The sequence below is a fragment of the Acipenser ruthenus genome, chromosome 3, assembly GCF_902713425.1.
Source record: "Acipenser ruthenus chromosome 3, fAciRut3.2 maternal haplotype, whole genome shotgun sequence".
NCBI classification, from domain to species: domain Eukaryota; kingdom Metazoa; phylum Chordata; class Actinopteri; order Acipenseriformes; family Acipenseridae; genus Acipenser; species Acipenser ruthenus.
In genome coordinates this window covers 38,922,349-38,937,029 of record NC_081191.1, presented here as the reverse complement: position 1 = coordinate 38,937,029, position 14,681 = coordinate 38,922,349, and the positions used below count along the sequence as shown (strand labels likewise).

The following is a 14,681-nucleotide window of genomic DNA, read 5'->3' as shown; positions in this document are numbered from 1 at the left end:
TTTACACAAACTTGAACTTTATTTTTGTCTACATTTGAACAGGTCTGAAGTCTTTAAGCAACAATGTAAAAACGTAATCCTGGGTGAAGAAAAAGCTCCCAATACTGGTCAACTTAATGTCTGTAGCATAAATTAACCAAAATAAGGGCAGAAAACTAAAGCTTAAAAAAAAAAAAAAAAAACTTTTCAAAAGAATATTCTTCATCTTCAGAAACCAAACAAACATATTGATAAGGCTGTAACATATCCATTTAACTTCCTTTTTTATATTTCAAAATGTTTGTTCACCTTTTTACACCGCCACTGACTTTTCATTTTTTTTTTTTTTATGGAATAAACATTTAACATAGGAAATTACAATTTTACATCTTAAATTACAGGATATCATTAATATTTCCCCCACTAAAAATCTGAAATTGCTCGTCTTGCTGTCTGTTTAAACACTTGCTTCAAGGTCTTTTCAAGTTGTTGACTGAGACGAGTGGTCTGCTGGAGAGTTTGTAGCTCCACATTTAGCTATTGCTGATCAGTCTGCCATACTAGGAAATTAATTAAATTGTTATTTTTCTTAAAAAAAATAAAATAAAACAACAACAACAACAACAACAACATTGTAGCAAATTAGCACACTAAAAAGGAAGAAAAAGGCTTAACATTCAAAAGTAAAAAAATAATAATAAACTCAAAAGAAACCCCTAAGAGGTAAACAGTATTGAACTGGAGAACAATTACATTAGAAACCCTCTACTCTCCTACGCAGTATGAGATTTGTAGACTTGTCACCTTTTCAAAAACGGACAGCTCTTTTCCTATTATAATATACAAGACGTGCAATATTCATGGGGATAGTTAGGCTTGCTAGTAAAGTTGTTGACGGAAGATAGATACACTGTACGTATTAGTCAGACCCTGTTTTTTTTTTGTTTGTTTAATAGATATTTCCTTTTATGCAAAAAAAAAAAAAAAAGAATGCAGCTTTCAAAAGCACACCTAACTATGTTTGGTCAATTTTAGTAATTTTACAGCAGCAGGTTATGTAGAGGTCATTATTACATCAATTAGATTTTTTGTTTTATTCTGGCAGGGGATAGGGGAGTAGTAACCCCCCCCCCCCCCCCCCAAAAAAAAAAAAACACAACACTGCTATTGAAAAATGTGACAAATATTATGCATATTAAAAAAAAAAATCCAATATATATTATATAACCCTATTTAGATATAACAAAACATATTTACATTCGGTAAACTTATTTTAGAAAAGACTGACAAAATAAACCTAAAAACGACACAATACCCTTCTGCCGCTCGTATGACGTTCCTCCATTCCGTAGAGTGCTTTGTCTGTACACACATCTGGAACTGGAACACGTCTTTAAGTGAATCCTTTTTGATTTTATTTGATGTTTTTATTTAAAAAGGTAACAAGTTTACATGTGCCGAGGACGAAATAAGAGAGGGTTCTTTGGTGCAATCTGTCCAACAGTTTTTTTTTTTGTAGATTTATAGGATTATATAATATTTACCACAAAATAATTGTGGTTGGCCACAGCTTTTGCCTTGCCAGCACATTCAAGTTTTTAAAAAAAAAAAAAGAAAAAGAAAGACACACAGAGAAGTCCTCATTAAACCAATGCATTTCTCTTATCAGCTCCAATCTGAATCTCCATATAAACTGTGAAGAGATGGTATTTCTGTACCCCACTGTTTTTTAGAAAAGGACTTCAGCTCAAGTCAAAGACTGTCAGGGATTCCAGATGACTGCTACTTATTTATTTTTAAACCGCTTTTTTGTTGGATCTCTTGCCTTTCTTCAGAACTAGTTTATTCTTGACGTATCCACGCTTCCTTTTGGCAATCTAAACAAATACAAATAAATAAAGATAAATTTGTAGTTAAACTGCATACATCACAACAGACGTTCGATTTGTCATAATGTTCTGTTATTTTGCTGTATGTACTGGACTACTTCTCCATGAAACCAATGCTGAAATATGTATACACAGTGGTTGAGATAATATATAGTACCGTAAAAATAAATAAATAAATAATAAATAAAATAAACCAACCACAATTCAAGATAATTTATTTGACCATCAGAAGTACCCCTGGGCTATGTTATACAAAGAGGTTATTGGAAAGGATCTCCCATCAGCAAACTTGCCCCGTCAATTAGGAACACGCTTCCAGGGAAATTGTAAAAAATATAAATCTCACCCGATTGTCCATTTTAAGAATACACGAGAGGTTGGTGTTTGTTGATGGATTTACAATGCTTTATTGATTATGTAATGGTGTGTGTGAGATTAAACATCCAAATGGGGTGTCTAGCATCACACCTGGGACACTCACATAAAAATAAATATATATATAAAATAACATTTTAAAAAAGCATATAAAATTTGCAAATGTAGTTTAGTCATTTAAAACTAATAATGAAAAAAAAAAACCCTACACTACTACAAATCTTAATTTCTTCAGATTTGATTTAAACACACAGAACGAATCTAAAACTTCTAAACTTTCCCCACGGTGATCTTCATGTCAAACCCACCTTTTTTGATAAATACTTCTGTTTGGGAATGGTGTTGGTGATTCGAGGTTTGTGATCCAGAATCTCCCGGTTGTCCAGCTTCTTCACTTTATAAATTCTGACTAGCCAGTGCTCGGAGGTGAAGGCCTCCTCCAGGTGTTTGAATTTGATGTCCTTGTTTCCAATCTCAGCGTTCCTCGTGCGATCAAATCCAGGGGGTGTCCGGAAATCAAGCTGTGAAAGGAAACGCTAGAACTATCAGGAGTTTTCAAATCACAACATGTGCGTCAGTCAGCAATAATAAAGCATAAAGTAAAAGGTCTTTCTAGTGCCACAGTATCCTCTCTTGTATTTCAGTGCCTGTCTGTAATCTGGTAAAACAACAACAAAAAAAGCAATTCAGGCAGAAACCCATGTAATCCCTTTCCATTATTTAGCCAATCAATCTGCCACAGACATGACTGTGTAGATGTAAAATGAAATTGACTAAGAGGGCTTTTTTTCTACTCTATAACAGCAACAAGCCAGTCAAAGCCTTCTCTGGGGACTGTATTGCTTAAAATTACCAAAAGAAAGCTTGCGCTTGCTCCCTACATCTCTAACCAAATAAAATAAAACTAATGGCCCAATATCCAAGTTCATACCTGCATCTCTCCAAATCTGTAGTAGGACATCTTGTACATTAAGCAGTTCAGCAGGGTAGGGGAGCCAGCCTTATCCACACGAAACTCACCCTGTGGTGTAAAATAGTCACTTTCCTGTAGTAAAATAAAACAAAACAAAAACAATAATCATGAGCACTTCAATAGTTATAAGTTATAGATGGTTATTAAAATTGGACCAATTAGTACCAAAGACAATAAAACAAATGTATACCAGCACCAAAGGCTTACTATACTACACCATGGCAAACAATGGAATATTAAACCCTTAGAATACAACGTGCCGTGTCTGCAGCGGAAGGTAATAAACCAAATGGGAATCATCCTGTGCTCAACCTTTATTTGGGAGCGTTGGGGGGAGGGGGGGTTGAAAAAAAAACAAACAATCTGTCACACACTTCTGTGGAAATGGATGTTCCCTCACTTGACTAACCTTTTATTTTTTTCCTGGTTTTCTGTTCCCAATATCAGTATTCTCTGCCGCAGGCATCTGATCTTAGACACAATAATGTATGCCAACACTTCTGCATGAAAACTTATTTTCCCCTCGAGTCACTGTCACGATGGAAGACACACAACATCTGACTTTCATGTACTGGCTAACGGTACTATACCCTATACCTCATGTCCAGGTGCATACAACACAGTGGGGGGTGGGGAAATTGCAGTAGCTTATATTTAAAAAATAAAGTCATTCCCCACCCTGATGTCTTTGGGGTGCTCTCCTTCTGCTATCCTGACCATCCACAGAAACTTATTGATGTCGTCCCCAGAGTATCCGATAACTCCCCCGAAGATGATCAGCACGTAATCCACATCCAGGCTCCGCATGATCTGATAAGCCGCACTCTCATTGGAAGACATGGCCTTTCCAACCTGAGAAGCAAAAACAAGAGCCATGAGAAACAGAACAATTTCACTCAATCTCAACAGATACAAATTCACAATCTGCACACAATCCACCCACATCTGCTGATATATTCCAGGTCTAATAGGGATCATGAAATGATTAAATGCTTTAGGACCTGGCCATGGGTTTCACTGATTACATTTAAAAACTAAGGACGTGGTTGGAACAAAGACCTGGACTAGAATGCTTCAACATTACCTGCCTTGCATCACAAAACTGAAGCATGGTAAAGACCCAAATATTGGGATGACCATTCCTTGAAACCTGGTCCCAAGATTTTAAAAACAGTAAATTTAAAAACACAGAAAAACCTTAGATCAAAAATGACTAGCCCCTTGAGATATGTCTGCAGTGGTCTCATTAATAATCTAGGTCCAGTCCAGCCCAGCTTACCAGCGCTATGTGACTGTTATTCCAAGTGTTGTTATCCACCAGAGTCGTCCTGTTGGCCATCCCTGCTATCTGATACCCATAGTCCCACCATGACATCACTCGTGCATGCTCATCTGTGTTCTGCCGAAGCCAATAGTATGCTTCCCTGAAATCATCCAAGATGTTCCGCGTGCTGAAAAGGAATAAAATAGGGCTGTCATGTTCTTCCTATAGACCAGTGGTTATCAAACTGTGGGCTGCAACCATCTTTCAATGTGGTCACGAATATTTACACAATTAAAAAAAAAAAAAAAAAAAGGGATATCACTTTTTGTGTGATAAACAGGTTAGTTCTACACTATTTTAGTTTAAGAAACAGGTACGTTATTACAAAAAAGTTGCTGTAATAGAAACTGTTACCCCCCAGGAAGATTTAAAAATGTACTGTTTTCTGAAGAAAAGTAGTGGAATCGGGAATAATGGAAGGGGAAGTCGAGTTGCACTGTAAGCAAAAGAAATGCTGATAGCAAGGATCAGAGTAGCAAGGATCCAGTTCAGTTTTACATGGGCTGGTTGCGAGGAGCAGCCACGGCCACAGTGCGTGGGGATGTGCTGGCAAGAAGAGCTTAAAACCAAATTGAAAATGTTGCAGCATTTAATAAGCACTGTTCTCTTCAAGGAAAACCTCATGATTTTTTTTCAGCGAAAGCGGACACAGCTACAGGACAAGAAGGAAGTACTAAAGATTGCGACTGCAACTCATGAGAAGGCTCCCCACGCATCTTATACTGTGTCACACTGAATAGCCGAAACTGGTAAAACACACACTACTTGAGAACATTTTTTTCTACCGTGTGCCAAGCAAACGGTTTCTATTATGTTGAGGAAAATGCAGCCAGTCAGCTTGATTCGATTCCCAGTCTAACACTATTGCCAGGCGTATTCACAGTACAGCTATTGACATGTACAAGCAAGTGATCGTCACGGTAAAAGCAAAGTTTTTTTTTTTTTTTTGTTATTAAAAAGGTGGACGACTGATCTGCCAGGTGCTGTTCAGATGCTGCTCTGCCAGCCAGTACCTCAACATGCTACAGGGAAACCACTCTGCTCTTTTGCATTGTTTTTTCTCCCATGCTGGCTTGGAACGGCAGCGCTGTGTAGGCATTTGCAGTGACGGTGCTCTTGCCATGACAGGAAAAAACAGCGGGTTAGTCACCAGAGTGCAGGCTGTTGCACCACAAGCTGTTTGGACTCACTGCATTAAACAAAGGCAAGTCCTTGTTCAAATAATAATGCCACCTGTTTTGAAACAAGTGCTCAATGAAGCTGTTCGCATTGTCAACTTCAGCAAGAGTTGTCCAACAAATGTATGTCTGTTTGGAGTTGTATGTAATGAGATGGAAGAAAGGCACCATCAGCTACTTTGCCACACGTCTGCTGGCTGTCTCGGTTCAAGGTGCTCAAATCGTTTGTTTGAGCTCAGAGAGGAAGTGAGAATTTCTCTTTCCAACGAAAGAAAATCATAATTTTTTAGCCTTTTGAAGATGACTTACCCATCGTGATTGTAAGATGCCAGGACGACACTAGGGCTGGAATAAGCGTTGCTAGTGACCCAAGTGCAGTGGACAGCAAACATCATCAGCAACATTAGCATCAGCATGGTGACTATGCTCTTGATGTTGGGGCCTAGTCCTTCCTCCATCTTCTCCTGCTCAGACACATGCTTCCTCACCTTACCAGCCTGCAGAGGGAGACATCGGCATTATTCATGGGAAAATATAACATACAAATCTGCAAATAAATTAATTTATATTATGCATAAATCGTACAAGGACAATCATGTGTTTTACTTGTGTTATTATTGTATGCTAAAACCTGCAGACACTATTATTGCACATTCAGGTGTATGCCATTTTTGAAAAAAATTGTTGTCCAAGGGACAAAATGCTAGAAAACTAGTTGTTTTCTTTTGTTATATATATATATATATATATATATATATATATATATATATATATATATATATATATATATATATATATATATATATATATATATATATATATATATATACACATACACACACACACACACACACACACACACAGTGCCTTGCATAAGTATTCACCCTCCTTGGACTTTTCCACATTTTGTAGTGTTACAACCTGGAATTAAAATGGATTTAATTAGGATTTTTTGTCACTGATCTACACAAAATAGTCCATAATGTCGAAGTGGGGCAAAAAATCTACATATTTTTCAAAATTATTTACAAATAAAAAACTGAAAAGTCTTGATTGCATAAGTATTCACCCCCTTTGCTGTGACACCCCTAAATAAGCTCTGGTGCAGCCAATTGCCTTCAGAAGTCACATAATTAGTTGAATGGAGTCCACCTGTGTGCAATTAAAGTGTCACATGATCTCAGATTAAATACACCTGTTTCTGGAAGGCCCCAGAGTTTGTTAGAGAGCATATCTAAACAAACAGCATCATGAAGACCAAGGAGCTATCAAAACAAGTCAGGGATAAAGTTCTGGAGAAGCACCAATCAGGGTTGGGTTATAAAAAAATATCCCAAACTTTGAACATCCCCCGGGGCACCGTTAAATCCATTATTAAAAAATTGAAAGAATATGGCACAACCGCGACTCTGCCTAGTGACCAGGTAAGGAGGGCATTAGTCAGAGAAGCAACCAAGAGGCCAATGGTAACTATGAAGGAGCTGGAGAGATCCACAGCTGAGATGGGAGAAACCGTCCACGGGACAACTATAACCCGAACGCTCCACAACGCTGGGCTTTATGGAAGAGTGGCGAGAAGAAAGCCATTGCTGAAAAAAACCCATATCAAATCCCGTTTGGATTTTGCCAAAAGGCATGTGGGAGACAAAGCAAACATGTGGAAAAAGGTTCTCTGGTCTGATGAGACCAAAATTGAACTTTTTGGCCTTAGCGCCAAACGCTATGTGTGGCGCAAAGCCAACACTACTCATCACCCTGAGAACACCATCCCCACGGTGAAGCATGGTGGTGGCAGCATCATGTTATGGGGATGCTTTTCATCAGCAGGGACTGGGAAACTGGTCAGGATTGAGGGCAAGATGGATGGAGCCAAATACAGGGACATTTTAGAGGAAAACCTGTTTCAGTCTGCAACAGACCTGGGACTGGGGCGGAGGTTCACCTTCCAGCAGGACAATGACCCTAAACACACAGCCAAAGCTACACTGGAGTGGTTTAAAAACAAGAACCTGAATGTCTTAGAATGGCCCAGTCAAAGCCCAGACCTCAATCCGATTGAGAATCTGTGGCAAGACTTGAAAATTGCTGTTCATCAATGGTCCCCATCCAACTTGACCGAGCTTGAGCAATTTTGCCAAGAAGAACGGGCAAAAATTGCAGGATCCAGATGTGCAAAGCTGGTAGAGACTTACTCAAAAAGACTCACAGCTGTAATTGCTGCCAAAGGGGCTTCTACCAAGTATTGGCTCAGGGGGGTGAATACTTATGCAACCAACTAATGTCTTTTTTTTTTGTTTAATTAACTTTTGTGTCACAATAAAAAATATTTTGCACCTTTAAAGTGTTAAGTATGTTGTGTAAATCAAATGGTAAAAATCCCAATTAAATCCATTTTAATTCCAGGTTGTAACACTACAAAATGAGGAAAAGTCCAAGGGGGGTGAATACTTATGCAAGGCACTGTGTGTGTGTGTGTGTATATATAATATATATATATATATATATATATATATATATATATACACACACACACACATACATACACATACATACACATATATATACACACACACACACACACACACACATACATGCTCAAATTTGTTGGTACCCTTACAGCTCATTGAAATAATGCTTCATTCCTCCTGAAAAGTGATGAAATTAAAAGCTATTTTATCATGTATACTTGCATGCCTTTGGTATGTCATAGAATAAAGCAAAGAAGTTGTGAAAAGAGATGAATTATTGCTTATTCTACAAAGATATTCTAAAATGGCCTGGACACATTTGTTGGTACCCCTTAGAAAAGATAATAAATAATTGGATTACAGTGATATTTCAAACTAATTAGTTTCTTTAATTAGTATCACACATGTCTCCAATCTTGTAATCAGTCATTCAGCCTATTTAAATGGAGAAAAGTAGTCACTGTGCTGTTTGGTATCATTGTGTGCACCACACTGAACATGGACCAGAGAAAGCAAAGGAGAGAGTTGTCTGAGGAGATCAGAAAGAAAATAGACAAGCATGGTAAAGGTAAAGGCTACAAGACCATCTCCAAGCAGCTTGATGTTCCTGTGACAACAGTTGCAAATATTATTAAGAAGTTTAAGGTCCATGGAACTGTAGCCAACCTCCCTGGGCGCGGCCGCAAGAGGAAAATCGACCCCAGATTCAACAGAAGGATAGTGCGAATGGTAGAAAAAGAACCAAGGATAACTGCCAAAGAGATACAAGCTGAACTCCAAGGTGAAGGTACGTCAGTTTCTGATCGCACCATCTGTCGCTTTTTGAGCGAAAGTGGGCTCCATGGAAGAAGACCCAGGAGGACTCCACTTTTGACAGAAAAACATAAAAAAGCCAGACTGGAATTTGCTAAAAAGCATATTGACAAGCCACAATCCTTCTGGGAGAATGTCCTTTGGACAGATGAGTCAAAACTGGAGCTTTTTGGCAAGTCACATCAGCTCTATGTTCACAGACGAAAAAATGAAGCTTTCAAAGAAAAGAACACCATACTTACAGTGAAACATGGAGGAGGCTTGGTTATGTTTTGGGGCTGCTTTGCTGCGCCTGGCACAGGGTGCCTTGAATCTGTGCAGGGCACAATGAAATCTCAAGACTATCAAGGCATTCTGGAGCAAAACGTACTGCCCAGTGTCAGAAAGCTCTGTCTCAGTCGCAGGTCATGGGTCCTCCAACAGGATAATGACCCAAAACACACAGCTAAAAGCACCCAAGAATGGATAAGAACAAAACATTGGACTATTCTGAAGTGGCCTTCTATGAGTCCTGATCTGAATCCTATCGAACATCTATGGAAAGAGCTGAAACTTGCAGTCTGGAGAAGGCACCCATCAAACCTGAGACAGCTGGAGCAGTTTGCTCAGGAAGAGTGGGCCAAACTACCTGTTATCAGGTGCAGAAGTCTCATTGAGAGCTACAGAAAACGTTTGATTGCAGTGATTGCCTCTAAAGGTTGTGCAACAAAATATTAGGTTAGCGGTCCCATCATTTTTGTCCATGCCACTTTCATTTGTTTTCTTATTTACAATATTATGTTGAATAAAAAAATCAAAAGCAAAGTCTGATTTCTATTAAATATGGAATAAACAATGGTGGATGCCAATTACTTTTGTCAGTTATTTCAGAGAAAATTGTGCATTCTTCGTTTTTTGTGGATATATTAGCTCAACAGTACAACCTTTAACAGCTATTTATTCCTCATCTAACATCGTGTCACATGATGGCTAACTGGAACACTGGAATTTTTTCTTTTTCTTTGGGGGGGGGGGGAGGGCAATATTCTTTCCCTGCACTACTCTCACTGAAAAATCAATACATACATGAATTAATACACACACATTGCCATGAGATTTACAGTCTATTATATATATATATATATATATATATATATATATATATATATATATATATATATATATATATATATATATATATATATATATACACACACACACACACACACACACAACCGGTCAAAAGTTTTAGAACACCTCCATTTTTCCAGTTTTTATTGAAATTTACGCAGTTTAATGTCTCAATGTACTCTGAAATTAAAGCATAGAACAAATAAAGAATTGCAGATAAAAAATAAATCATGGAATCGTTTTGTTTAACAAAATTTAATCTAAATTTTTGACTCAAAGTAGCCACCTTTTGCAGATATAACAGCCGAACCACACTCGTGGCATTCTTTCTACAATGGAAATCAAATATTGTTCGGAAAGTTCTTCCCAACACTGTTGCAGAAGTTCCCACAAATGTGTTGCACTTGTAGGTTGCTTTGCTTTCACCCTTCTGTCCAGTTCATCCCAAACCAGCTCGATGGGGTTTAAGTCTGGAGACTGTGCTGGCCATGCCATGATTTGAAGCCTACCGTCTTGTTCTTTTCTTCTAAGGTAGTTCTGACATAGCCTGGAGGTATGTTTTGGGTCATTATCTTGCTGTAGGATGAACCCCTGACCAACTAGGCGTATACCAGAGGGTATTGCATGGTGCTGCAAAATGCTGTGGTAGCAGTTTTGGTTCAGGGTGCCACTCACTCTGTGCAAGTCGCCGACTCTGGATCCAGCAAAAGAGCCCCAGACCATCACGCTTCCTCCTCCATGTTTGACAGTTGGTGTCACACACCGAGGAACCATCCTTTCGCCTACTCGACGGCGTACAAAAACCCTGCGTGATGAACCGAAGATTTCAAATTTTGATTCATCGGTCCATAAGACCATCTTCCAGTCTTCAGTAGTCCACTGGTGGTGCTTCATGGCCCAGGCAAACCTCTTTTTCTTATTTTGCCATCTTAGCAATGGCTTTCTTACTGCCACTCGACCTGTCAAACCTGCAGCTTGAAGTCTTCTCTTCACAGTTGAAACTGAGACTTGCTTACTTCGACCAGTTGTCCCGTGAGCCGCCTATCACGCAAGCTGTTGACTCTCAGAAACTTGTCTTCTGATTCTGTTGTGGCTTTGGGTCTGCCAGACCTCTTCCTGTCAGAGTTTCCTCCAGTTTCCAAGTGCCTTTTGATGGTGTAGGACACTGTACTCACTGACACCTTGGCTTTCTTTGCAATTTCTCTAAAGGAAAGACCTACACTTTTAAGGGTTATAATGGTCTGTCTGTCTTCCTTTGTTAATTGCCTTTTTCTCGCCATTATGAGAGCAATATACTACTTCCTGCAGTACAATACTGTCCAAATAATGCTTAAGAGGGTGTAGTAACACAGTCTGTTCCAACACTGCTTTTATACAGACAGAGGGTTTGTAAGTAATAATCAACAAAAGTTGGGACACCTGTAGGAATTGTTAGCATCAACTTTCAAGGCTTAATTTACTTCCATTGCTGCAGAACAGCTGTAAGTTGTTAACCCATTACTTGTTCCCTGAAAAAGGCCTTTTTGTATAACTCTGAAATGTACACTATTTTTCAGTTTTTGGTAACCTAAACTTTTTTTTTTAAACCTCTGGCAGTTTACCGCTTACCTTTGTACCATTTCAGGTTATTCACTGGACTTGAACTGCTTAAATTTCAATAAAAACTGGAAAAATGGGGGTGTTCTAAAACTTTTGACCGGTAGTGTGTGTATGTATGTATGTATGTATGTATGTATGTATGTATGTATGTATGTATGTATGTATGTATGTATATATATATATATATATATATTATATATAGATAGATAGTACAGATAATTTCAAACATTTGTCAATCTTCATGTTTTAATAGGTTTCACAAATCAATGGATTGTGCATGTCCAAATAAATAACTAATATTGCTTCTGTTCAAATCTAGTAAAAAAAAAATTGTAATACAGCATTTAAATCTAAAAATAAATATGCAAATATGGTAAAACAGCAAAACTAGGTTACAACACAAAAATTGAAAGGAAAAAAATGACATTTTTTGGCAGGGAAAGTTTGTTTAGAAATGCTTCTAAAGTAGGGGTGTGTACCTTTAGATTGACGACGATACGATATGTACCTCGATACATGGGCTGCGATACGACACGTAACATGATACAACTAATGAAGACAAGTTGCTTATCAGTATAATCCAGTAATGCTAACTGCAAAAACTTGCGATCCTGAATAATTATAATGTTACTGAAACATTTATTATTCAATCTCATTAAATGTGGTCCTGAAACAAGTGTAAATAACCATGTTTACAACTCAAAGCCAGGCCAGAGCAAACAAACAAACTACTAAAGAATATATAGTTCATACCGGTGAACCGCTACACCACTACTTAAGTAAACTTTATTTATTTATTTATTTATTTATTTATTTATTTATTTTAAAACGTCCCAACAAGTACATTGACCACGAAGTGTTATAAAATTACACAACACGATTTTTTCCTTATACCTTAGTGACTATGGTGTTTTGTTTGTAACTATACTAGATTGCAGCATTTAATACACATCAGGTTCATGTATTAAGAAAGCAGTATAACCGATTTGCTAATTTACAAAATATGTAAATACACAGATTAGTCTGTGCGTTGCCAGAGGCTCTCTTGGCAGCCATTTCTGGGCTTCTTTGTAACCAATAGAAGATCAGCTTCTTCCACAGCTAGCCAATCAGCAGTGACGGGGGTGGGGGATGTAAACACTTTTTAAACTGTTTGTACTTTGGTGCTAGACTTCTGCAATACATGTACTATAAATTACTCATATTTAGATGGATTTGGGTTGCTGCATTCACTGTCAATGTAAAGTAATTGCCCTCTTGGGCTGATTACACCCAGTGCAAGAGCAGCAGCTTAGCAAGAACACTTCTGAAATGTCAGGAGGTTTTTCCTGTGAAACAATAAATTGGATTGAGAAATGATTTAACAGTATTAAGCATGTCAAGGGCTATGTTGATCAAAGAGTAGCACTGGTAATGAAATACAGTACTGTTTTTAAAAGTCTCAAGAGTTTACACCTGTCCCATGCAGAACTGCCTTACAAAACAAAGGCTATCGCTTTCCCTAAATAGATTATATATAAAAGGAAGGCTTACTGTGCAAGGGTTGTTTTTATTAGTGATGCACTTTTTGCCAAATGAACCTAAACTCAACTTCCTGGCAAAAACTTTTTGAAAGCAAGCAAATCTTTGTCCCAGAATTTTTCTTTGGCAGAACAAAACTAACATACAGGGCAATGTGCACTGCAATGAACAGAGCGTACTTACCTTATCGTACAGGTTTCCAGAATTTCTTTTGTCATCTTCATCACTGCTGTCCTCTATGGGTGGGTTCTCCCTCTTTAGGTCGTCCCCCAGATATTGTTCAAAGACATTGGAGAAAGCGATGGCAGATAGCATACACACCACTGGGGTCAATGTGAGCATCAGCCGCACCATCACTCCAGCAAAATACACTGCGCTGATTGCATAGAGGGCCACTGCAATGGGAAAGAACAAAATTGTAAAATGAGAATTATCCAATCCCTAGTCTCTCCGCGAACTCCATGCAGTTAAATTAACTCAAGCAGCCCGAAGCTCCAAATGCACTGTGCCATTATGGAGTTTCAGCATTCATTGAGCAGTACACATTTAAAAGTTAAACTTTGTTATGCAAATTGGATAAACTACACATTTTTCAAATTCTCAAAATCCTATGGTATACATTTGATACAGAAAAATTAAATAAGGCAATTTGTCCTTAATAGCTAAATAGCTGTGTGTGTGTGTGTATGTGTGGTAGAGTATAGGGTCAAATTGTAGAAGGAAGATACGTAGGACCCAAATAGAACTTTAGTCTTTACCCTGGAATGGAAGATCTGCATTAAAAAAAAAAAAAAAAAAAAGGTTGGTGAAAAAGAAATGTAGTCCTTTCTGTTTAAATGATTGAAAAACTACACCTCAGGTATGCAGAACACTTGTTCACAATTTAATGAGCCAGGCAGGTACAAAAAGACAATAGCTGGCTGTGTGAAGGTTTATTATCATAACCCTGGTTCCCTGAAATAGAAAAGTAACCATTACTGCATGGGTGTTTATCTCTTCAAGACTCGATACTTGAATGCAAAGTTGATTGCAAAGCCTGTGATGCAGTCATGGCCTGCCCCCGTGGACATAAAAATACTGCGCGCACAGATCTCAGCGTCATTTTTCCTTCAAGCTTGCTGCAATCATGGTTGCAGCAACCCTGAAGGTTAATGGTTACATTTCTATTTCAGGGAACCAGGGTTATGATAATAGTCCTACAGTTCCCTTTCAAGTACGAAATGTAACCATTACCACATGGGTAAGTGTACCAAACCCGTCGCAAAGGCAATATTGCAAAATGGCTGGAATGCTACAAGGCTAAGCCAAAAGGATGTCTTGTGTGATACCATACAGATCCCCAGTAACAAGTAGCTAGGGTTACAAAATGAGGGAGAAACTCATGTAATTAATTTTTTAAAACCTATTACAGCGTAAATAAATTAAATAAATCATGTAAAGTACAATAATGAG

General features: G+C 38.1%; 1 protein-coding gene across 1 annotated transcript in view; it reads right to left on the bottom strand.

Annotated features, from left to right (window-relative positions):
• LOC117394915 (dolichyl-diphosphooligosaccharide--protein glycosyltransferase subunit STT3B-like) overlaps nucleotides 1-14,681 on the bottom strand; it is a 50,328-nt gene continuing 35,647 nt past the window's right edge. Inside the window, exons 10-16 of the mRNA XM_033993642.3 lie at nucleotides 13,413-13,624; nucleotides 6,028-6,215; nucleotides 4,496-4,667; nucleotides 3,895-4,068; nucleotides 3,175-3,288; nucleotides 2,552-2,764; nucleotides 1-1,856 (exon numbers count right to left, since the gene is read on the bottom strand). Coding sequence (XP_033849533.2) covers nucleotides 1,776-1,856; nucleotides 2,552-2,764; nucleotides 3,175-3,288; nucleotides 3,895-4,068; nucleotides 4,496-4,667; nucleotides 6,028-6,215; nucleotides 13,413-13,624 — 1,154 coding nt within the window. The 3' untranslated portion in view covers nucleotides 1-1,775. The remainder of the gene's footprint in view (nucleotides 1,857-2,551; nucleotides 2,765-3,174; nucleotides 3,289-3,894; nucleotides 4,069-4,495; nucleotides 4,668-6,027; nucleotides 6,216-13,412; nucleotides 13,625-14,681) is intronic.